This window comes from Sciurus carolinensis, chromosome 16 (assembly GCF_902686445.1).
Source record: "Sciurus carolinensis chromosome 16, mSciCar1.2, whole genome shotgun sequence".
NCBI lineage: Eukaryota > Metazoa > Chordata > Mammalia > Rodentia > Sciuridae > Sciurus > Sciurus carolinensis.
In genome coordinates, this window is record NC_062228.1 from 44825790 (window position 1) to 44849452 (window position 23663).

The 23663-nt window shown below is 36.5% G+C and overlaps 2 protein-coding genes, 1 long non-coding RNA gene and 1 pseudogene across 7 annotated transcripts in view; 1 reads left to right on the forward strand and 3 right to left on the reverse strand.

The window, feature by feature from the left end:
• The window catches only part of Znf567 (zinc finger protein 567), an 81736-nt gene extending 73315 nt beyond the window's left edge, over positions 1–8421 (reverse strand). Inside the window, exon 1 of the mRNA XM_047527438.1 lies at positions 8331–8421. The gene's annotated coding sequence lies outside the window, so the exon portion shown is untranslated. The remainder of the gene's footprint in view (positions 1–8330) is intronic.
• Znf382 (zinc finger protein 382) lies at positions 1–14225 on the reverse strand. 4 transcript variants are annotated; one of them, XM_047527521.1, is made up of 5 exons: positions 13690–14225; positions 11256–11329; positions 8780–8864; positions 8331–8423; positions 1–1582 (listed from the first exon to the last, which is right to left on the reverse strand). In XM_047527521.1, the coding sequence occupies exons 2-5, from the start codon at positions 11262–11264 to the stop codon at positions 159–161; spliced, it is 1611 nt and encodes a 536-aa protein (XP_047383477.1). In that variant the 5' UTR covers positions 11265–11329; positions 13690–14225; the 3' UTR covers positions 1–158. The 4 variants fall into 4 exon arrangements, with proteins under 4 accessions (XP_047383477.1, XP_047383475.1, XP_047383476.1 ...); XM_047527519.1 differs by having other exon boundaries at positions 8780–8906; XM_047527520.1 differs by having other exon boundaries at positions 1–1579; positions 8780–8931.
• LOC124966445 (uncharacterized) overlaps positions 13873–23663 on the forward strand; it is an 18601-nt gene continuing 8810 nt past the window's right edge. Inside the window, exon 1 of one of the 2 annotated variants that reach the window (XR_007105350.1) lies at positions 13873–14314. This is a non-coding gene — a long non-coding RNA (uncharacterized LOC124966445). The remainder of the gene's footprint in view (positions 14315–23663) is intronic. The other variant, XR_007105349.1, reaches the window with a different exon arrangement.
• On the reverse strand, positions 22029–22373 carry LOC124966425 (NADH dehydrogenase [ubiquinone] 1 alpha subcomplex subunit 5-like; annotated as a pseudogene).

A 23663-nucleotide genomic window follows, 5' to 3' on the forward strand; every position in this document is an offset into this window, starting at 1 on the left:
GTGTGTGTGTGTGTGTGTGTGTGTGTGTTTTACAGGCTAGTAAACAATAAATGACATGGCATATTATCTTAAAACACTGAATATTATTACACTTGTAAGCGATATTAGGTACAAGGGTTGCTATGACTTTCAAGTTTTTATTAAAAAATTTACATCACTTACTGAATTCTCATAGTTTCTACTTTGTGAGTTTTCTGGTGGACAATGAGGTTTGACTTACAACTGAAGAATTTCCCACATTCTTTACAATCATATGGTTTCTCTCCTGTGTGAGTTTTTTGATGGCGAATGAGGTTTGATTTCCTACTAAAGGCTTTCCCACACTGAGGACATCCATTGGATTTTTCTCCCGTATGTATTCTGTGATGAACAGTAAGGATTGCCTTCTGGCGGAAGGACTTCCCACATTCATTACAAATATAGGGTTTTTCCCCTGTATGAATTCTCTGATGGAGAGTGAGGGTCGTCTTTTGGCAAAAGGATTTCCCACATTCATTACAAATATAGGGTTTCTCTCCTGTGTGAGTTCTCTGATGTACGGTGAGAGTTGTCTTCTGGATAAATGCCTTCCCACACTCATTGCATTGATATGGTTTCTCCCCTGTGTGAGTTCTCTGATGATCAATGAGGTATGACTTCTTTCTAAAGGCACTTCCACACTGAGTACATTCATATGCCTTCTCCCCTGTATGTGTTTTGTGATGTCTAGTGAGGGTTGCCTTTTGACGGAAGGATTTCCCACAATCAATACAAAGATAGGGTTTCCCCTCTATGTGTGTTTTTTCATGAAGAGTGAGGGCTGTCTTCTGACGAAAGGCCTTTCCACATTGACTGCAAACATAGGGTTTCTCGCCTGTGTGAATTCGCTGATGTTCGATGAGGTATGACTTCCTTCTGAAGCCATTCCCACAGTAAGGACATTGAAAGGGTTTCTCTTCTGTTTGCGATCTCTGGTGCATAATAAAAACAGACTTTCTGCACAGGAATTTCCCATATTTATTGTATGCAGAGGACTTCTTTTCTATAAGATTATGTGGATGGATACCAAGATCTGACCTTTCTAGGAAGGCAATTCCATCTTTATTGAATTCAAAAGTTCTTTCTCCTCTTTGAGCTCTAGTCTGTGTAAACAACATTCCTCTCATAAGGAAGGATTTGTCACGTTCATTAAAATCGAATGGTTGCTCTGGAGTTTGAACCTTCTGATGTTGGATAAGTTCCTGTTTACCACTGACATTCTTTTCTGTTTGTTTATGGAAATTTACTGATGGTTGAATTTTTTCATACTTGGTACTGAGGACAGATTTCTCCCAACCATTACTCTCAACAAACTTCTCTCTTGCAGGGTTTATATTTCTAATAACTAATCCTGAAATATTTTTCAAAACTTTTCCATCAGGTTTATTATATTCACATAGTGTTGCTTTTGTAATCATGCAGTTCTTGCCTGGATTAAGTGTTTTCCCATAAATACTACTTCTTTCCTTAATAAGTTTTTTGTGATTGAGAAACACAACTGATCTAGAATGCTTGTCCTGGTATTCTCTGAACTTCACTAAAACATCTTCAGCTTTCCCATCTTCTAGAAAAGAATGCAATTAACAACACTGTAAGTCTTTTTATACATGCTGTGGATTGGATGTATACATAAACAACCCATGTGGAACTATCTATCTTGCTACTGTGGTCTAAAAAAAGGCCAGAATAAATGACCTTATGATAGAGAAAATACACAAAACATAATAAAAAAAAAAACTTTCTGCAACACTGAAATGAGGAAAAACTGATATAAACAAAGAACAATTATATCTTTGTTATGTTGTAATTGTAAGCTGCATGGAGAAGGTATAATAATCACAAACAGGTGAACAGCAGATGAAGAATGCTGAAAGAGGGATTGTTCTTAGATGGGAAAATTAAGAGATAATGAAATGAACCTAGCAAGGGAACCAAAGCAAGCAGTGTGACCAGGAAAATTATTTAGGCAGAGATGAAAGCCTACATTTATTCCTTCACTTCTTTTTTTTTTTTTAATTTTTTCCTTTAGTTGTAGATGGATACAATGTCCTTATTCTATTTATTTATTTTTATGTGGTGCCAAGGATCGAACCCTATGTCTCACACATGCCAGGCAAGTGCTCTGCCACTGAGTCACAACCCCAGCACCCCCCTCATTTCTTAATATGTGTTGTAAAATGCTTCACTCATTTCTTCCTCATTTCTACTTATTCCATCCATAGCAAATGAACTTTCTTAAACTCACATAATCTTTATTGCATTCTGATTGTTGCTACCATCAATTTATTCTTCCAGGTCTGGTCAGTAATAAAATTCTCCTGACCATCAATTCTAACCTTTCCACTTTTCAATATGCTGAATTACTTTTTTTTCAGTTTTAGAGAAAAAGGATTCAACTTTTTCTCCCAATGTAGAAATATATCTCAGCTCTGTTATTTTCTATGGAGGTATGAAGGAATAGATTCTTCAATGCAGATGCAGGGTACCTATTGGCCTTAACTATAATTTTTTTTGTCATACTGGGGATTGAACCCAGAGGCATTTTACCACTGAGCCGCATCCCTGGCCTGTTTTAATTTTTATTTTGAGACAGGGTCTCACTAAGTTGCCCAAGCTGGACTTGAACTGGTGATCCTCCTGCCTTAGCCTCCATGTTAGCTGAGATTCTAGGTATGTGGCACTGTACCCAGTGATACTGAGGTCATTTATGATGGTGTTTTAACATCCTAATCTGCAAATTCTATCACCTCTACTTTTTTAGGCTTGTTTTTATTGACCAAAAATTTTAATACTGAGGTTCACTGTCATATTTTCTTGCTTCTTCAGAGGACTAATCATTTATTTCTTTAAGATGGGATCTCCTATGTTGTCCATGCTGGACTCCTGTCAGTCTCCCTGCCTCAGCCTCTTGAGTAGTTGGGACTACAAATGTGCACTGTGCACTTGGCTTTATATCTAATAATTTTTGATTGATGTCAGACATGTTCAATTTAATGTTACTGAGTTCAAGAAATAATTACATCCTTATAAAAATTAACTGTTGCCCCACGCCCCCAGCATTCTGTGGTAGCCATAGAGTCGCACCGGGAGGACCCTCCTTCAAGAAAGAACTTGCCATTTCTGTGGCACTGACAGTCTTCAGTTAGCATCAGGGCTTTCCTCAGAACCAAACAATGATTTACAAAAACAGAGGAATAGAGTAGTCCCCTCCATTGTTCCAGGATCCCAGCAGATGACTAAACGGATAGCACTGAACACTAGAGTGCTATATCCTATACATATACATCTATGACTATGTTTGATTTACACATTAAGCACAGTAAGAGATAAACAAAAGTAACTAATAATAAAATAGAAAAAATGATAATTATATACTGTATTAAAAGTTATGTGAGCTGGTCGCAGTGGTGCATACCTATAATCCCAGTGGCTGGGGAGGCTGAGGCAGGAGGATTGTGAGTTCAAAGCCAGCCTCAGAGAGGTGCTAAGCAACTCAGTGAGTCCCTGTCTCTAAATAAAATACAAAAAAGGGCTGGGGATGTAGCTCAGTGGTCAAGTGCTTCTGAGCTCAATTCCTGGTACCCACACCCCCCCAAAAAATGTTATGTGAATATGGTCCCTCTCTCAAAATATTTATCGTATAATAAATGTTGGCGAGGATGTAGGGAAAAAGGTACACTCATACATTGTTGGTGGGACTGCAGATTGGTGAAACCACTTTGGAAAGCAATGGAAATTCCTAAGCAAACTTGGAATGGAACCACCCAGCTATCCCACTCCTTGGTTTATACCCAAAGGAATTTAAAATCAGCATAGTATAGTGAGGCAGCCACATCAATGTTTACAGCAGCTCAATTCATGATAGATGCCCTTTATACAGCCTAGATGCCCAACCTAGATGCCCTTTATCCATCCTGGATGGATAAAGAAATGTGGTATACATACACAATGGAATATTACTCAGCCCTAAAGAGGAATGAACTTACAGCACTTGCACATAAATGGATGGAACCAGAGAAGATCATGCTAAGTGACATAAGCCAATCCCAAATAACCAAAGGCTGAATGTTTTCTCTGATAAGTGGATGCTAATCCATAATGGGGGGTGAGTAGGGAAGAATGAGGGAACTTTGGATTGTACAGAGGGGAGTAAGGAGAGGGGTGGGGTGGGAAGGGATGGGAAGGACAGTAGATTGAGACAGACATTATTACCTTATATACATGTATGAAAAAAATTTTTTAAAATATTTTTCACTGTCAAAAAAGTCAATAAAAATACATTTTTTATTGTATGGTATACTCACCCTTCTTGTGATATAAGAAGATAATACAAAGCCTATATGATAAGGTGAGGTGAATGACTTAGATATTGTTATGCTACTACCTAAGAGTCACTTGAACACAAGCATTGAGATGCTGACATTGTGACAGTTGATCTGACAACCAACAAGTGATTAACTAGTGTCCAGCATGAGTTGCTGGACAAAGGGATGATTCACATCCCAGATGGGACAGAATGGGACACTGTGAGATTTTATCACACTACCCAGAGTGGTGTGCATATTAAAGCTTATTAATTATTTATTTCTGGAATTTTCCATTTAATATTTTTTGAACTGTAAGTGACTGGGAGTAACTGAAACCTTGGATAAGGGGTATTACTATATTAAACAGTAATGACAACAATAAACCTAATACAACCAGAAGTATGAAAAGTCAATATAGGAAAATTGTGTTTATATAAAATCAGCAACAAACTAGAAAAAGTTAATTAAAAAATCCTACTTTGGGCTGGGAGTGTAGCTCACTAGTGTGCATGCAAAAGGCCCTGGGTTCAGTCCTCAGCACACACCAAAAACTCTTACTATTTACAACATAAAAAACATTAAAAGTAGGGACTGTGGTTATAGCTCAGTGGTAGAGCACTTGCCTAGAATGTGTAAAGTACTGGCTTCTAAGCCTCAGCACCACATAAAAATAAATAAATAAAATAAAGGTATTGTGTTCATCGATAAAATATTAGAAGTTGGACTGGTGTTGTAGCTCAGTTGTAGAGCACTTGCCTAGCATGTGGAGGCACTGGGTTTCATTCTCAGCACCACATAATAAATACATAAAATAAAGGTACACTGACAACTAGAAAAAAATATATAAATAAATAAAATATTGTACGTATAACCTTAATGAAAAATGTACAATATTAAAAATAATAAAAACACTCTTTACAGGAATTCAGAAAGCTAACTAAAATGGAAAGCTATAGCATGGTTATGGACCAAGAAGATTCAACAGTGCTAATATATTAGTTCTTGCAAATCCTGGGACATTTATTTAAGGAAATCATTAAGTTGATTATAAAATGTATTTGAAAAGAATAGTCAAAACAATTTTAGAAGAAGTTTTAAAGGACTTACATTAACTGTCCTCAAGACTCATTAAATTACAATAATCACAGACTAGTTAGTATTGGCAATATGACAAAATATATAAAAAAATGTTCAAAAATGGAGTGACACAAATATGATCAAATAATTTTTTATATGATCATCAGAACAATTTGACTCAATTTAACAATAGTGATGGAACAAATTGAGATCCATATGGAAGAAAATAACTCCCTTGAGACCTACTCATATCATAAATAAAATTTAACATGAGGGGTTGGGGTTGTGGCTCAGGGGTAAAGCGCTTGCCTAGCATGTGTAAGACACTGGGTTTGATTCTCAGCACTGCATAAAAATAAATAAATAAAATAAATGTCTAAACATCTAAAAAATATTTTTAAAAATTTAACATGAGATAAAGCATAGAACTAATCATAAAAGCAAAATATACACAACATTCTCAGAAGGAAATATAGTGAACTAACATAATAACTTATAGCCAGATATTTGTGAGATCAAAGACTAATTAAAAAGAAAAAAATGGTTAAACTGGATTTCCTCAAAATTAAATATTTCTGCTCATGAAAAGACACCTTAACAATGAATAGATGTATTACAGACTAGGAGAAACATTTTCAAAATGTATTTTTAAAAAAATTTTTTTAGTCATAGATGGACACAATATCTTTATTTTATTTATTTTGATTTTTATGTGGTGCTAAGAATTGAATCCAGTACCTCACACATGCTAGGAAAGCATTCTACCATTGAGCCACAACCCCAGCTCCTGTAATGTGTATATTGAACAAAAGATTCCTATCCAGAATATGTAAAAAATTTGTATCTCAATGAAAAAATATACCACTCAATAAAAAATCAATAAAACACTTGAATGGACACCTGTAACATAAAAAGCACTTGAAAAAATTTTCAGCACCATTAGTCTTAAGAGAAATCTAAGTTAAATTGTGAAGATATACTATCAAAATAACCAAAATGAAAATAATTATAACATTATATGTAGAAGAGCATGTGGGACAAAGTTCTTATACATTGTTTGCAAAAGTCTAAAATGGTACAGTAACTTTAAAAAACTGGCAGTTAACATACAACTGATTTATGAATCAGCAATATCACTGTTAGGTGTTAGGTGCTTACTGAGATTTTTTTAAGAATGTTAATGGAGCTTTATTCATAATAACTTCAAACTAGAAAGAATCCAAATGTCTATTAACAAACATAAAGAAACAAACTGGTACATTTGTACAACTGAATACTATCCCACAATTAAAGTAATAAACTATGTATGCATGCAAAAATGTGTACAGATCTCTCAGAAACTGAGCTGAATGAAAGCAAGCAGATATGAAAAAGATCTTCAATAGACAAAACTAATCTATGCAGGTGAAAATCACAACTGTGATTATCCCAGTGCGAGAGAATGATCTGGAAGAGACCTGACAGAACTTAATGGGTTAATTGAAATATCCTTTATCTTGACTGGGATGTGGGAACATGGTTTTACACTTTTGCAGAACTCAAAAAGAACTTTACACTGAAGATCTCTTTGTATGTAATACCTACAAAGCATGGAATGGATTCTTGGTAAGTTACCAGCAAGTCAATATTTCTATAAAATAAGGCAAACAAGAAAAACACTTACATGAGAAATGATATTGAAAACTAAAATTTAGATTTTCAGAGGTATGAAAGTCAGCCACATATGGACACTTCACAGATCTCAGGTCTTTAGAAATAGATCCCTAATTGGATGGCTACCATAAAAAAAAAAAAAAATAGATCTAAGCAAGGTGGTGCACCTAATTACATGGGAGGCTGACATAGCAGGATTCCAAGTTTGAGGTCAGCCTTAGCAAATCAGTGAGACCCTGTCTCAAAAGAAAAATATTAAAAGGTATTAAAAGGGCTAGGGATGGAAGTAACTCAGTGGTGGACCACCCTGGCTTCAATTCCTGGTGTGGCAAAAAAAAAGATAAATAAATTAAATCAAATAATTTAAATAATGGCTGAGAATGTAGCTCAGTAGTAGAGTACTCCTGGGTTCAATTCCTAGTAACACACACACACACAAACACCTAGAAAATAAGTGTTGGTGAAAATGTGAAAAAATAGGAACCTTGTACATTATGGTAGGAAAGTAAAATGAGGTGACTGATAAGGAAAAGAGAATGGTAACACCTCAAAAATTAAGCACAAAATCCTGACAGGATTGCTGGAGCAATTCTACTTCTAGGAATATACCCAAAATAATTAAAACGGAGACTCAAAATGATAATTTGCACACCTTTATACATAGCAGCATTACTTATAATAGACAAAATATGGAAGCAACCCAACTAATTCATGATGGATGAATAAGCAAAATGTAGTATTTGTAAACAATGGAATATTAAAGCTTGCCTGGCATGTATGAGGCCCTAGGTTCAATATTCAGCACCACACATAAACAAATAAAATAAAAAGAGATCCACTGACAACTAAAAAATGTTTTAAAAAAAGAAAGGAAATACTGAGACTCGTTACAACATGGATGAGCTTTGAGGACATTAAGTGAAAAAAAGCCAGTCACAATAAAGGAAAACCATGAAATGAGGTAAAGCAAAACTTATAAGAGGTACCTACAGTAGTCAAATTCACAGAGACAGAAAGAAGAATGGTAGTGGCCAGGGCCTAGGAGTTCTAGTAATGGGAAGTTATTGTTTAAAGGGTTCAGTTTCAGTTTTTCAAGATGTAGAGTTATATGAGGTATATGCTCACTGAGGTATATGCTCAAAAATGTTTAAGATGGTAAATTTATTATGTTATGTATATTTTACCACAATTTTAAAAAGTAGGTCCCTAAACATTCAAAGGTATTGACTACTTGCATTTTGATGTCCACTGGAGTTTTCAAATGTATAGACTCACCTAGGTAGCTCTGACTTGGAAAAATTCTCCCTGTCCACAGTTCTTCTCCTTGTTCTAATTTGCGGATCATATCAGGCTTAGTGATGTGACATCCTGAAAATGAAAAATGAGAATTGGTCTAAACTGTTTGGACTTTAAACTATTGAAAGAAAAGAAAGATATAGCTTCACAGTGGCAGATGAGAGACAAGTTAATGTCTAAGTAAGTTAATGTCTTGCGCTAGGCAAGATTTCTGCTAACAAAAAGAAATGTATTACCTTTGATAACTGCAATCAAAGTTCCTCATATTTCAGGATTTTTTGTTCCAAGTGGTGCTGGGATCCAACCCAGGGTCTCCTGCATGCTAACATGGGCTCTACCATTCAATGAGCTACATTCCCACTTGTTTTAGGAATTCTTGAAAGGAAATACATGATATGATATTGAAAGATTCAAGGAGTGTCCCTTACCCACAGAGATGAAGTGGCAATAGTTTTCCAACATCACATCCCTGTAGAGGGCCTTCTGAGCAGGGTCCAGTTGCTGCCACTCCTCCTGGGTGAAGTCCACAGTCACATCCTTGAATGACACTGATCCCTGTAAGGGCATACTCTAGTTCATCCTGAAGTGATCGGAAATGGGTGAGAACTAGATATTGGAGACCTAATTCTAAAAATGTTTAGTGATCAGACAAGTTTTTAAAATTGTCTTATATTATGGGAAATTCTCTCTGAAAATATATTCATCAATATTATTGTCTCACACTAATATATATATATATATTATATATATAAATGAGAGAGAGAGAGAGAAATAGAAATATTTGACCTGAATGCGATTGGCTGTCTGGTGGATCAAAATGAATATAATCCTGATTCTGCTCATGAGAAGGTACAGGCTAAGAGAGAGGCATACAGGAAAATACATGCACTCAATAGGTATTACATATATAATGACAAATACATACAAGGGAAAGTGTCACAAAGCAAATAAAATTTCATTTTGTACTCTGAGGCTTCACTGAGGACATAAAAGTTTTGTACTCACAATAAATTTGTTTTGTAGGAATACAGGGCATCTGCTTTTAATAATTCATGGGGAGAAGAAAACCAGTTAGTAAATTCAGGAAATAGCAAAAGGTATAGGATGTTAGGAAACAATCTTTGAGCTCTGAAAAGGAAAAGATATATGGAAGAAGGTAGTAGTTTAATTATGGAATATTACTGAACTTTTTTCCTATATAGCAGTAGTCTTAAAAATGTAGTGAGCACATTCCCAAAATACTAATAGTTACTTATAACAAATAGGCATTACTGGCAATCCACATTGTTAATGATAACTGCTCTTGAATGTACACTGTTAATATTTTCTTCTCTTCCAATATAATGTCTTGTACATTCCACTGTGATGCAAGCCCCACTTTGAGTCTCTGCTTTAATGAGTATAAAGAATATGAAAAAATAAGTAAACACACATTATGTGATAAAATTTATACTTTTGAGTCAACATTCTTAAAGACTGGAGAAGACTTAAGGTTTGTTAGATGGGAAAGACAATTAACCACTTAGAAATGTCTCATAGATTAAGATTATATTAATGAGCTGAGAAGAAAGTTGGTTCCTACATGATGAAATTCAACAGAATTGGTCACAAAATGGTTGTAGAGTGGAAAACAGAGGCACAGCTATCAGTTTATCTGCATAGGCAAGTAAATGGAAATATGAAAAAGAAAGAGTAGGCTGGACAATAGGAGATAACGAGGTAAACCTTAGAAACATACTGAAAGTGTCTTAAATAACATATAGGGGATGATAGCTATTGGATGTTGAATATATAGTTCTGACACTTTAGACTGAGATTAAAGAGGTATTTGAGACCCACTGGAATCAAGAAGGTACAGTCTTCCCAGTGAATCTGACTATTCATAGAGAAAAAGACTGTGAAGAGAAGAAAACCAATTAGCACTTGGGGAAAACCAGTATTTTAAAGCTTGGTAGATGAGGAATTTTCTGTAGGAAAGATAAAAACAGGACAAAGTACCACTTTTGATTTAAGAGTAGACTATTTCAGGAGTGGACTAGCATATGTATTTCCTTCACCTGTACAAACATATAAAAAGTGAGAAGAAACTACAAAAGAAAACATCAATAACAGCACTGGAATACTGGAAAGATTTTCACTGGCAGGCCACAATTTGTAGAAACTGTTGGCAAGGATAAAACATGAATAAAATAGGAAGATCAAAGAGGAGGAACACAAAACCTCGGTTTTCTGTACAACTTCACATCAAATCTCCATCCTGATAAACCTCACAAAACAGGACATCTTCCCACAAACTAATAATATGAAATACCAACTCTGCCTTCTACTATACATCAGTACAAAACCTTGGTTAGTGGAGATAAACAAGTTTTTTCTGTCTACTCCTTGACTATTCACAATCTAGGTCTCAAATCAGTGTCAAGAGCAGGTAGATTCATTCCAAGTAATAGATTTCCATTTAAATCAAGAAAATACCTTCTGTTACAGTAGTATGTTGGAAGGAGAAAGGAGAGATGAATGAAGGACTGAGAAAGGAGATGATAAATGATAAACCCAATCAATAAATGAACACTGGCTACAACTAGGAGGAACACTTGTAAGTTTTTCTGGCTGGAACAGAGAATTTGAGAACAGGGCTGCAAATAGGATAAGGTAGGTGAGGCACTGAGGGTGCAAAATATAGGAGGGCACAGCCCTGACAGCATGCCTTAAAATTCGTTACCTCAAGCCACTTGTTTGCCTCACCCTAATCTCGGTCCTAACTGGAGACATTTCACAGAAGGAAATCCCAACATCCAGGAAGTTTACATTGCTAAACAAATGCTAAATCAATGTTCTTTGAACATTGCTAAATAAATGTTCATATTCCTTGGGGAAAAGAAAAGAAAGGAAATATTATCTCACCTTAGACATAGCTTTGATATTTGTAAGAGATGAAACTTATCCTTTGAACTCTTCTTTTCGAAAAGGAAAGAGTCCTATAAAGGCAAAGATGGAGATATATAAGGAGCCATGTGAATACATATTTGACTTAGATCTTCCAGAATAATTGTTATTCTGCATTAATTTTCACAGTTGTAGTGCTTGCCCACTGTATACACTTCAGAAATCCAAGCTAAAGGTTAGTGGGGACATGGGACAAATCCAACTTTTTCCCAATTCCAGAAACCTAGTCTCTTACTGAGGAAGAATGAATTCTGAGGAAGCTGTGAAGCCTGTTGAGCTTGGAAAAGGAACATTGTTTTTCACTTTGCTACTCTACCTCCCATCTCCCATGGAGCACAGGTTTCTATGTTTCCAAACGGTTCTTCATGGTCTGTCAATTTACACTGTCATCAGCAGTGCATAAGACCATCTTCCCATGCTCTGACAAACATGTTCAGAACTTTTTAATCTTTGCCTACTGGTAGTTCTAAAGTATACACTTATTATGATGAGAATAAGCACCTTTTAATAAGTTAAAAGCCATTCCTTATTTCTTTCTGTAATACATCTCCTTATGTTTTATTTTTCTCATGAGTTTTAGGTTTTATTGTTTTTGTTTTTTGTGGTGCCGGGAATTGAACCTAGGGCCTTATGCACGCTAGGCAAGTGCTCTACCACTGAGCTATATTCCCAGCCTGTTATTTTCTATTTTTTTAAGGTAATTAACCCTTTATCTATTTTAAGTTGCAAACAATTTTATTGGTTTGTCCATGACTATTAGTGTCTTTGACTTTTTTTTTTTTTAATATTTTTAGTTGTAGATGGACACAATACCTTTATTTTGTTTAGTTTTTTATGTGATGCTGGGGATCAAACCCAGTGCCTCACAAGTGCTAGGAAAGCACTCTACCACTGAGTCATAATCCCAGCCCTGTCTTTGCCTTTTAAATATTTTTTCTCCTGTTTTATTTAGCAATACCATATACTGTATAATCCATATTATTTCAACGGATGGTAAATGCCATCTTAATCACAATTCGATTTCCCTATATGTCAGATTATATCTGAAAATTGTTTTGCTATTCTTTTTATTGCTTCACCTGTAGCACATTATTTAAGAAGCACAGTTGCTGAAATTAAGTATTACTGTTAATTTATTAATACTTTAAAGATTAAGTATTGGAAAATACTATTTAGTAGTACATGTATAGGAAATTAAAAAGAAACTGATTAAGCACACTTTGTACTCTGTAGGCATCCAGACAGAGGGAATACTATTTTGCTAAGTGAAGTCTGAAATGTTGACTTCTGCAGTGAATATTTTAGTTACCAAAGTAACTATTTTACCTGGGTGCAGTAGAGCATACCTGTAATCCCAGCCGCTTGGGGGCTGGGAAGGAGGATTGCAAGTTTGAGGCCATCCTGGGCAATCTAGCAAGAACCTGTCTTCGAATAAAAAATAAAAAATGCTGGGGAGGTAGCTCAGTGGCAGAGCAAACATTGATCCATTCTCAGTAAAAATAAAAGAAAAAAATCCAATTACTTTAAGTACTAAAATGAGACTGGCCTTGTAATTAAGAGTATCAAAAACTTTTTATTATCTTAGAATCCCTGAAGAAGCTATTGACCTTGCCACTGATTGAACCCAGGATCAGGAAAATTCTTTAATATATAAGTGTCAAAGGTGTAGTTATGGGTAAAAAAATTATTTTTTCCTGCATACTCTCATGAAACACTGTTCATTTCAACACACTGGTTTTGGTTATTATGGTGCTTACAGGAAATGAATCTAACCGCCTGGGAATTATGAAAATCTTACCTATTCCTTTTTTCTAAAATATTTTTTAGTTGGCAATGGACCTTTAGTTTGTTTATTTATATGCGTGGCTGAGAATTGAACCCAATGCCTCGCACGTTAGGCAAGCGCTCTACCACTGAGCCTCAACCCCAGCCCATTACCTATACCTTTTTAGTACTTATATTTTTATTTGCTAAGTTGCTACTTAAAATTTTGGAGGCAGGCTTAATGTCTACTATTCAGATAAATATTACACAACCAACTAGATGTGCTCTTACAGAGTTCTTCGATCATTTAATTAGGTTACCACAGTCACAAAACCATCAGAAATAAACGGTGGGTTATACACACATAGTGATCTTCAGCTAAAGATTCTTCGAAAACCACAGACCCATAGCCTCCACATGTCATTCACAGCCACATAGAACACATTATACAACTGCAGGTAAAGTCACAATCACACTCACAAATCACTTTCAACTCTCCACATGCAATCTCGAATACTACCCATAGCTAATCTAAAACTATACACACGCAGGGGAACCCTCATGCAGCAACACAGCTAAGTCTACCTTTCATACAATCAGAGGGAACATCCTAAAGAGTGGCACGCACCCAAAAGGCAGCAGGTTGGGTACAGGGCGACACCCCCAACATATATACACACACGCAGCACCCGCTATGCGCAGGGACACGATCTGCGCGACAGAATTCCTCGGGGGAGTCAAACAGGCAAAATCCTTCTTCGCAGAGCTTGCTCCAGGTCACTTGACGGTCATCCTCGGGGTCACGCCCACGAACCACGCCCGAGGCCCTGCTCTTACAGATCTGGGCGTTCGGATACTGCGGTTCTGGTTCCCTCCCCAAAATTGCTAGTCCCAGATCGGACTGCGGGTTTCCTCCCCGATTTCCCCACCCGGTTCCTCTCCCTTAGTCTGCTATCGGGCCGGAGCTCCCAGTCCTTCCTCGGCCTCCTCGGAGCCCCTAAGAGCCACCAGCCTCACCCCCGGCCAAGCCTGAGTTGTCTGCGCCTGCGCATTCGCGCCGTGGGTTTGCGCTCCCAGGAGTCTCCGGGGCGGCCCATTAGGAGCTGCGCGGTCCTGGTTCCCCGCGCTCCGCGGTTTTATCAACCTGGGCTAGCTCGGGCTTGGACTAGGTTTATCCCAGACCCCCAGGTCTGCCAATGACATGCGATCTCTGGTTCATTTTCTTCTGGACTTGAAGTCATCATTTTCTGTGGGTGAGTTGAGGTGACCCGGGTCAGGGTGCGAGAGGAATTCGCGGCAGGAGGCTCCGAGTTCCGGGGATGTCGATGGGCGCGTGGAGGCAGAAGCGGGAGTCAGCTGCTGCGTGGGGTGGGGGTGATTGTGGTCGTGGGTGCGCGGTGCCTGACTGCTTCTGATTGGGCTCGTGGGACTGAGTGAGGGCGGAGCCGCGTGCGTGACCGGAGTTTGCGGTGATTGTGAGGTTGCCATTCTGTGACCTAGTATCCTGTGAGTGCGCTGTTGTGACCGACTGGTAAAAATTTGGCCGTGGTTTTTTGTTTTGTTTTGTTTCAACTTTTGGGAGAGTAGAGATTCATTTGGCAGTTCTGGGGCAGCGGATCATGAGGACCAGGGCCCCAGTGACTGTGGGAAACTCCAGGGTATGGCCTCTGTTGCACTCTATATCCATTGTTCACCCAATGAGTGCTTAATACACAGTAGGTATGCAGTAGAGCCAAACACCCCACCCCCATTGTAAATTTGTTGCACTGGGATTTCTTTCACTGTCATTCCACTGCATAGCCACACTGCACAGCATGCGATCAAATGGTTACCAAAGGCGAAGTTGGATATTTGAAACTTAGAACTAAAAAAGGAGTCTTGTGTTTGGTATGGAGAGTTTAGAGATGGAATTGCCTCTCAGTGCTGAATCCTGGGAAAACAGGATGTTGAGCTCCCAAAACTGGAATTCCTTTCCCAGTAATCCCTTTTAGAAGTTCTGTGGGGGCTCTTTGCATATTGCACATCCCAGCTTTTCCTCTGTCAACAGGAAACAACTCTGAACACAGAAACAGATTCCAGTCCCAGTCTTCAGACAACCTCAACACCTCCCCTCTTCTTACTGGGAATTGAATCTAGGCCTGCTGTACTGCTGAGCTACATCCCCAGCCCTAGTTTTTTAATTTTTTATTTTGAGACAGGGTCTCACTAAATTGTCCAGGTTGCCTGGAATTTGTAATCCTCCTGCCTTAACCACCAGTGTCGCTGGGATTACAGGCGTGTGCCACTGCGCCCAGCCAGGAACGTTCATTATTGATATTGGGGTGTATATTTTTCCAGATTTTTTTTCTTTCAGTGTATGTTTGTTTTTATTTTTTCAGAAAATTCACATGAATTAGTTATTTAATGAGAAAAGATTTTTCTCTCAGTTTGAAAAGAATTCAATCCAGTCACTGGTTTTGCTATCTTCCCTGCATGTAGGGAGAAAAAGGAAATGCCAGTGATGCTTAATTGATTTTATAACCCTCTGAGCACCTACCAGAATTATACAAATATCAATTTGCTCATAATTACCAGGAAAACAGAATAGGTAGTTAGCTAAGTAAGACAGCTACTGAGAATTATACATTTATTATTAGTAGTGGTAATAATAATAGTAGTAGCAGTAGTAGTAGTATTTTTAACAGACTTAAGTAACCTTTTATAAAATAGCACCAACCTCTCAAGACCAGTTGTCTTGGGAGAACTCTTTATATAAATCATGTACAGGGTCAAGGACAAGTTTATAATTTCTAATAATAGAATTAGATTTTAGTATTTACAAATGTGCATAAGAATTTGGACGGAGAGGGAAAAAATTGATCTTTTAATATTTTCAGTTTGTTACCTAATTAGATAATTTGAGTTGTGTTTGTTTATGAGCAGAATTCTCTCTCTCCTTCTTCTGTCTTCCTTTTCTTTCTGAAAAATCATCGTGCATAACGTTAATGAAGACAATGCTTGCAGGCTGTGCCCTGCATTAACTTTATAAGGGAGAACAGACCCAAGAAGCTCAAATATTTTCTGTCCCAAAATGGTAAGGACATAAGAAAATTTCCTTTAGTAGTAATGGATTACATGATGTGAAATAGTCTCTTTATCATCAATAAAAATAGATAATATTTATTAGGTGTTTTTTAGATACTTATGCACCCTGGAAGTGATTTATTATTTTTCTTTTTTCCCCCTTGCATAATCCTGACCACTCTTTGAGGTACTAAGTACTATTGCTTTTCTCATTTTATTGATGAAACAGTCTAGGTAATGCAGATAATATACTTGCCAAGGCACAGAATTAGTAACATTCAGAGTTAAGATTAACATACTGAAAGCATAACCACATATACTATTCTTTTTTAAAAATTCACTTATTTATTCTAGTAATATTTTTGTACATTTTTCTCACATATACAATTATCATCTACAAATAAGGACATTTTAATAATTTGTTTAGTTAGCTTTTCCACTCCTGTGACCAAAAGACCTGATAAGAACAAGTTTAAAGGAGGAAAAGTTTATTTGGTACTAATGGTTTCAGAGTTCTCAGCTCATGGACGACTGGCTCCATTCCTCAGGGCCTGAGGCAAGGCAGAACAGCAAAACAGAAGGATGTGGAAGCTGCCGGGAACATGGCACCAGGAAGCAGAGAGATTAACCACACGTATTATTTTTATTTTCAAATGTATGTAACCTTCCACTAATTTTTAACCTGCTTCTCTCACTCAATAATTCAGTTGTCAGACCTCAACATTTAATATGAATTAAGGTTATCATGATTAAAAACAAATATGTATATATTAATAATACTAATTATTTATTTAATCTTTTCCCTACCCCTAGATATTTGTGGATTCGAAAAACTATTGTATGATAAATATCCTTGAGTTATGTTTACTTTTATGTCTGTTCCTACCCATATAAGCCAGAACTTGTTCTAGTACATGAGGGGACACCAGAATTAAAAAAGATGCTCATCATTCAGCAAAGATAAATATATATGGGAGTAAATATAAGGTAAAGTGTGATAAGGGCTCTTAGAGAAGTCAGATAACATGCTGGGAATTCATAGGTGTGAGAAGTAAAAAAGTCTAGTGGTTCATTTTCAGAATATAGTATTTAGCTTTAATTGGGCTGTAAGATCCAGTTATAATCATTTTTATTAAAGTCCTTCCTTTTGTCCTCCCCGAGTTTAAAATTAGTCAGTTGCATGGATTGTAACCCAGAACCCCTCCTATCAGCAAGGGGCAGTGATTGCATTAGGAATTAAAAACAGGCAGACTGCCCATCCCAGTGTGCTTGCCAGACTGTTTGGTAGTATACCCTTCCACAGAAGTAAAGTTGGGTGCCTTGCTGATTAACTTTTGAGGATGTGCCTGATTTCTTGTGGCACCCTGATATTTCTAACATAAGGAAAAGACATTCTGATTATGGCAAGCATTTTCAGGTTATGATCAAATTGTAAAGAAGACTTGAGAGCAGGCAGGCAGGCAGGAACCAGAGAAGCACAGCTGGTGAAACATTGTGGTTTTCTAGCATAACAATTCCTTTCTTCCCATTCCTTCCTTCCGAGGAGCTGTGTGCCTGAGATCACAGTTAGAACTGATAGGGCTCTTACACAGAGCCTCCTCATGCAGGGCATTGCTACAGTAGCTAGGCATCCTGTGCCCTTGCAGAGAAACATTCCCAGTAACCCAGCATGCCACAGCCATGAGGGCATCAGAGACCCCTGATCTCAGTAACCGCTCTCCCATATCTGCTCTCCCATCCTCTGTCACCGCACTCAACAAATTACTTTTTATTTTGAGACAGGGTCTTGCTGGGTTGCCAAAGCTGGCCTCAGTCTCTAAGCAGCAGGATTACAGGCCTTATTCTTCTTAGGCTTTTTCTTCAGAGAAATACACCAGTGTTTGTGTTACAGGACATGTGGAATAACCAGACACTGAATTTTGGGCATTTTGATCCTGGGTTTCTTACCTTATTTGTTTAAGAAAGCTTTCTGACAACGTTTTGGTGGACATTATCTTCTTCCAGGAGATTGGAAAGTTTGTAGATTCTGCTAGATTTTGGGGGGGCCCCAGGCCATGAGGCACAGTAGTATTGATCAGTCCAGGAATATCCTCTCTCTCTCTTTTTCCCCCACACCAGAAATCAAGTTGAGAATGCTCAGATTGGCATCAACAATGCAACCCCAAACAGATTTATGCTTTCTTTCTCTAGTCTTCTTGGTCTATAATAGGAGTGCCCTTACTCAGTAGGACATGGACACAGCCATAGGTCTAGACACTCTGCTTCATGGGAAAACCTTATTTTTTGTTCCTGCTGCTAATTCAGATCACATAACCTTTCCATTCTTTGTCAACAACTTCTGTGGCTTTATGCTTCTCATAAAAAGTGCAGTTTGTGTTCATCACTTTAATGGTTCCTGGCAGCCAGTGGCTGAAAGAAGATATTTAGCTTTATCTTGATACAGTTGATCACCTATGAGACACCTCAAAAAAGACCAGTGCTTCTCAATTTAACAGTAGCTGTGCATTAATAGAAATATCTTTTTGGAAAATAGGTTCCTTTTTGCAAAATTAAAAATTGAATATTGAGACTGTAGGTGTAGTGGAGTGCTTCCCTGGCATATATAAGGGCCTGGGTTCAATCCCCAGGGGGAAAAAAAGCTGAACTTGCCTGACTGATTCTTTTTTTTTCTACTTATAGAAACTCTCATGTCTTGACCAATTTTACATCCCCTTCCAAGGACCCCTGGAAACATGCCTGTTATTTCAAGTGTAGATACATACAGGAATGTGGCATTAGTTTCTGCTGGGTGTAACAGATGATGGCAGCCTGCTCAAATGTGTTTGTTCAGGGGTATAACATAGGACTTGGGTAGTTTACCCAAACACCTGGATCTCACTGAATTAAAAGATCTCCACCATGTACTTCTCCTTTATGCATTTATCTATTTGAACTTCATGTAAGTAAAGTCATCTTTTACTGAACATCTTGAAATTCATTACATGTTAATGCATGTAGCAATTCTTCCTTTACCTGTGTAGCATTTCATTGTAGGATAAGACATAGATTATTTATACGTTCCTCTGTTGTTGGAAATTTGGGTTATTTCTAATTTTTCTTTAGAAATATTGCTCCTAGTTTGGGTTTTCAGCCATGTCCTACATGAATGAGAAAAGGGTTAATTGCTGGAGGATGATGTTGGCTATAAATCAATCTACCCATAAACTTATCTAATCAATAAACACACAAGAACCAGTACTCTTTTTAAATGAGAGGGGGTCTGATGTATTGGGCCATACCAAACCTGACCTCTAACAAGATGGAGTAGCTCCTTTATTTATAGTCACACAGATAAAGGGGGCTGACCTGGGAGGGGCTTCTTTTATGATGAGCAGGATGGGTTGGAGTTAGGGGAGCCAATCTGCTCAGGGAAACTATCATATAACCAGATGGTGCACCACTCCCACACAGGGCCACATATTCCCCTGCAATCTGGGACAGTCCTCCATGGCTTCCTGGGAGTCAGGCCGCAGTGTCCCATGGCTCAATCAAGTCTGATTCTGTTAGATAAGGATGGTTCCCCACAAACATTCATTATTGCTGTTGAGATACACAGGGGTGGAATAGCTCAGTTATATAATATGTATGTTTAGTTTTTTAAAAATTTGTTCTACTTAGTTATCACAGTAGAATGCATTTTGACACATCGTACACAAATGGAGCACAACTTCTTATTCTGTACATGGTGCAGTCACACTGGTTGTGTAATCATACATGTTGTATGTTTAGTTTTTATAAAAACTACCAAACAGATTTCCAGAACTTGGTTGTACTCAAGTTCTTACAAGCACTGAATGAAGGGCTGGGCTTGTGGCTCAGTAGTAGAGCACTTGCCTAGCATGTGTGAGGCACTGGGTTCAATCCTCAGCACCGAATATAAATAAATAAATAAAATAAAGGTATTGTGTCCATCTACAACTAAAAAAAAAGAAAAAAATAGAAAATTCTAGTTGTGGTAAATGATGAATGATATTGCCATCTTTATGGTAATCACTAAAAATAATACATGACATTATAAAGTAAACTAGAATATTAAAATTACTTCGCTACTAAAACAGAAGGTAAGAATGGTAGAATAAAAGAATAATTATAAAAATGGGAACGAAGAGGAACAAATATCAATAGATTTACACCCAACATTATTAGAAATTAAATTTAATGGGGTAGACTAAACATTCCAATAAAAAGATAAATATTATCAGACTAAATGGAAAGAACAAAATCAACCATATGCTTTTAACAACTGATACACTTTAGGTATAATAACATAGAAAAGTTGAAAGTAAAAACAATAAAAATAGTAACAATCATAACTGACATATTTCTCCTTGTACTTAACCATTTATATCATATTACCCCTCAATACAAAGAAGCAAACATGGGTTTGAATAAACTAAGACCTTTTTTCTTTACCCCTCCCATCTCTCTGATTCTTTAGTTACCCTAACATCAGTTAATTGTGCATTCATTGTTCATTTTGTATTTCCTTTTTATATATTTCCAGATTAAATTTCCTAACATTTAAAAAGTTTTTGCATGAGAGTTTTGGTTTGTCATTTCTTTTCTTATAATATCTTTATCAAGTTTTTACATGAGGTTAGTATTAACCTCATAAAATGATGTGAAACTACCTTCCTTATTTTCTTGGAAAGGCTATGTAACTTTGGTATTACTTCTTTAAATGTCTGGTAGAATTCTCTAATAAAATCATTTAGGCTTGAAGTTTTTTCTTTCTTTTTGTTTTTGGTCTCAAATTCACCTTCTTTTGATAGATTCTGGACTATTCATATTTTCTGTTTCATCTTCTATTTTGTAACTTGTATTTTTAAAAATTTTCTTTCATCTAAATTCTCAGATTTGTTGACATGAAGTTATTCACAGTAATTCCTTTGTTAGACTTCTAATATTTATATATTTCATAGCAATAAGCTCACTTGCATTCCTGATATTGGTTTGCAGTGTGTGCCCCATCCTCCATTGAACCCAGACTGTCATGCATGCTGAGCAAGTGCTCTGCCACTGAGCTATATATTACCAGACCTTGTGGTTTTGTATTCTTGATAATTCTAGTTAGGGTTTTATCAATATTTTATCAATATTATCGATATTTTCATTTTTTCCCCAAAGGGTTTGGCAATTATATATCTTGTTTTCATTTCATATTTCCTTTTTTTAGGTAATGAAGGTTTACTTTGTTTTTTCTTTTCCACTTAAAGAGATTGTAGATCATTCTTCTAATATAAGCATTTAAATTCAGAATTTCTACTTTAACTCTATTCCACAAATTGTTTTTAAATAAAATGACACATAATGGATTTGAAAGTCATTATAGAATTATATATTTAAATTTTACTTTATACATAAGATCATAGCCAAGGAGGTCCACAATTTAAAATTTTATCAAAAACTACTTTTGCCATTATTCTCATAACTGAACATTTTCATACTTACTACTTTATCTCAAACTGTAACCAGTAAAATTGTTTAGACAATAATAAGAAAGTACTTTTTCTCTTTTTTTCAGGATAATGAAATGAAATTAAGTAACATGCTAAAGATAGTACTAAAGAGACTTAAGCCTTTGACTTTGGCCTCTGAAATGAAGATCTGTAGGAATTTTTCTAATTAACTTTCAGATCTTCCCACAACCTTTCTGTTTAAAGAAATACCATCTTTGAAATAATCTGCACAAATACTCTACAAATCAAAAACTGATTCATAAGACCCTACTACCATAAACGCTAGTCTCTTCAATACGTCCTATGTCAGTTTTCTTGATTATATCAAGAACATGGAGACATTTTTAAAATAACAGAACTTTTAATTACCTCAGTTTCCCATCATCCCATAAAAGACATTTAGAGATTATATTGGCCATTTGCACTGGTTGGCAGATGACTCTTCCACTAATGGCTCCCATGGTTTCCACTGCAGCAGTTTTCTTTCCAGACTTAGTTCATTTTCAGCCTGAAGAATCACCTCTTGTATATGGACAAGTTGAAGTTGGGTCTTCTAATTTAACATCTGATTCCGCTTTAACCATACCCAGTTTCTCATTGTAATCTGCTCTGTATATTTTCTATATGCTGCATTTTTAGGGATTTGTTCAAGAACTTCAAGAATCTTTGCATACAATATTCTTAGCCTCTCGTGTGGATTCTCACACATAGCCAACCCCACAAGGCCAGTGGTCTTCAGCACACCCGCCATGACAGTGCCAAACACCTAACCACGCGTGGCCCTCTTATGCCACAAATTTGTATGTGCTTTATTTTCACTGTCAAATAGCTCAAATGATTTTCTTATTTCCTTTTTTTTAAAAATTTTTTCTAGTTGTTGATGGACCTTTATTTAATTAATTTATTTATATGTGGTGCTGAGAATCAAACCCAGTGCCTCACATGCTAGGCAAGTGCTCTACCACTGAACCTCATTCCCAGCCCTTCTTATTTCCTTTTTATCACTTCTTTAACCCAGGGACTGTGGAGAAGTGTGTCAATTTCCAAACATTTTTGTATTTTCTAAATTCTTCATCATTATATTTCTAATTTAATCCCATTTGATCAGAGAACACACTGTATATAATTTTGATCCTTTAAAGATCAATTATATTTCCTTTATGAACCAATATGCAGTATACCTTGGTGAATATAATGTTCACTTGAATATAATATAATGTATTTGACTATTGAAGTATTATATAAATATTAATTATGCCAAATTGGTTGATAATTCATATCATGTATATCTTTACCAAATTTTCTTTTGTTGTTGCTGAGAAAGGGATGTTAAAAAGGTAGGACTAAAACTGCAATTGAGATGTCAGTACAGATTTAAGGAGTCAGTTCTCTTATGGTTGAAGTAGTGTTTTGTGGTACATACACATACGTGTCTTCCTAATGTATTAATTTTTTTTGTGCATGTGTGTTTGGTGTTGGGAATTGAACCCAGGGTCTTACACATGCTATACAAGTACTCTTAACACTGAGCATCATCCTCAATCCTTTTTAAATGTTTATTTTTGAGACAGTGTCTCACTAAGTTGCCCTCATAACGCCTCCTGCCTCAGACACCTGAGTACCTGGGATAACAGACATGTTCCACCATGCCCAGCGGGATTCATTTTTGAATATTTTTTTGGACATAAATTTTGCTTAAACAATTTCTAAAAATGTTTAGTGCATAATGATACCTCTAACTTTGGTCCAGTTTACCAGGGTTTATTTTACACCTTTGCCATTTTACTATTTTTTCTTTAACTTCATCTTTTGTTTTTTTAGCAATATAAGACACTGAGTTTTCCTCTGAAAATAGCTTTTATCTTTTCACATATCATATGACATATAGTGTTCTAATTACCTTTTTATAAATATAAATTTTTAGTTTGCAAGCTCCCTGTGAAGTGTTAACTCCATAGAATTATTGAAACAGGAGAGGAGTTTACTTCTTGTTGGGCTCCACTGAACCCAGGAGACAGGTTGGCAAGGGGATAGGTTTTAC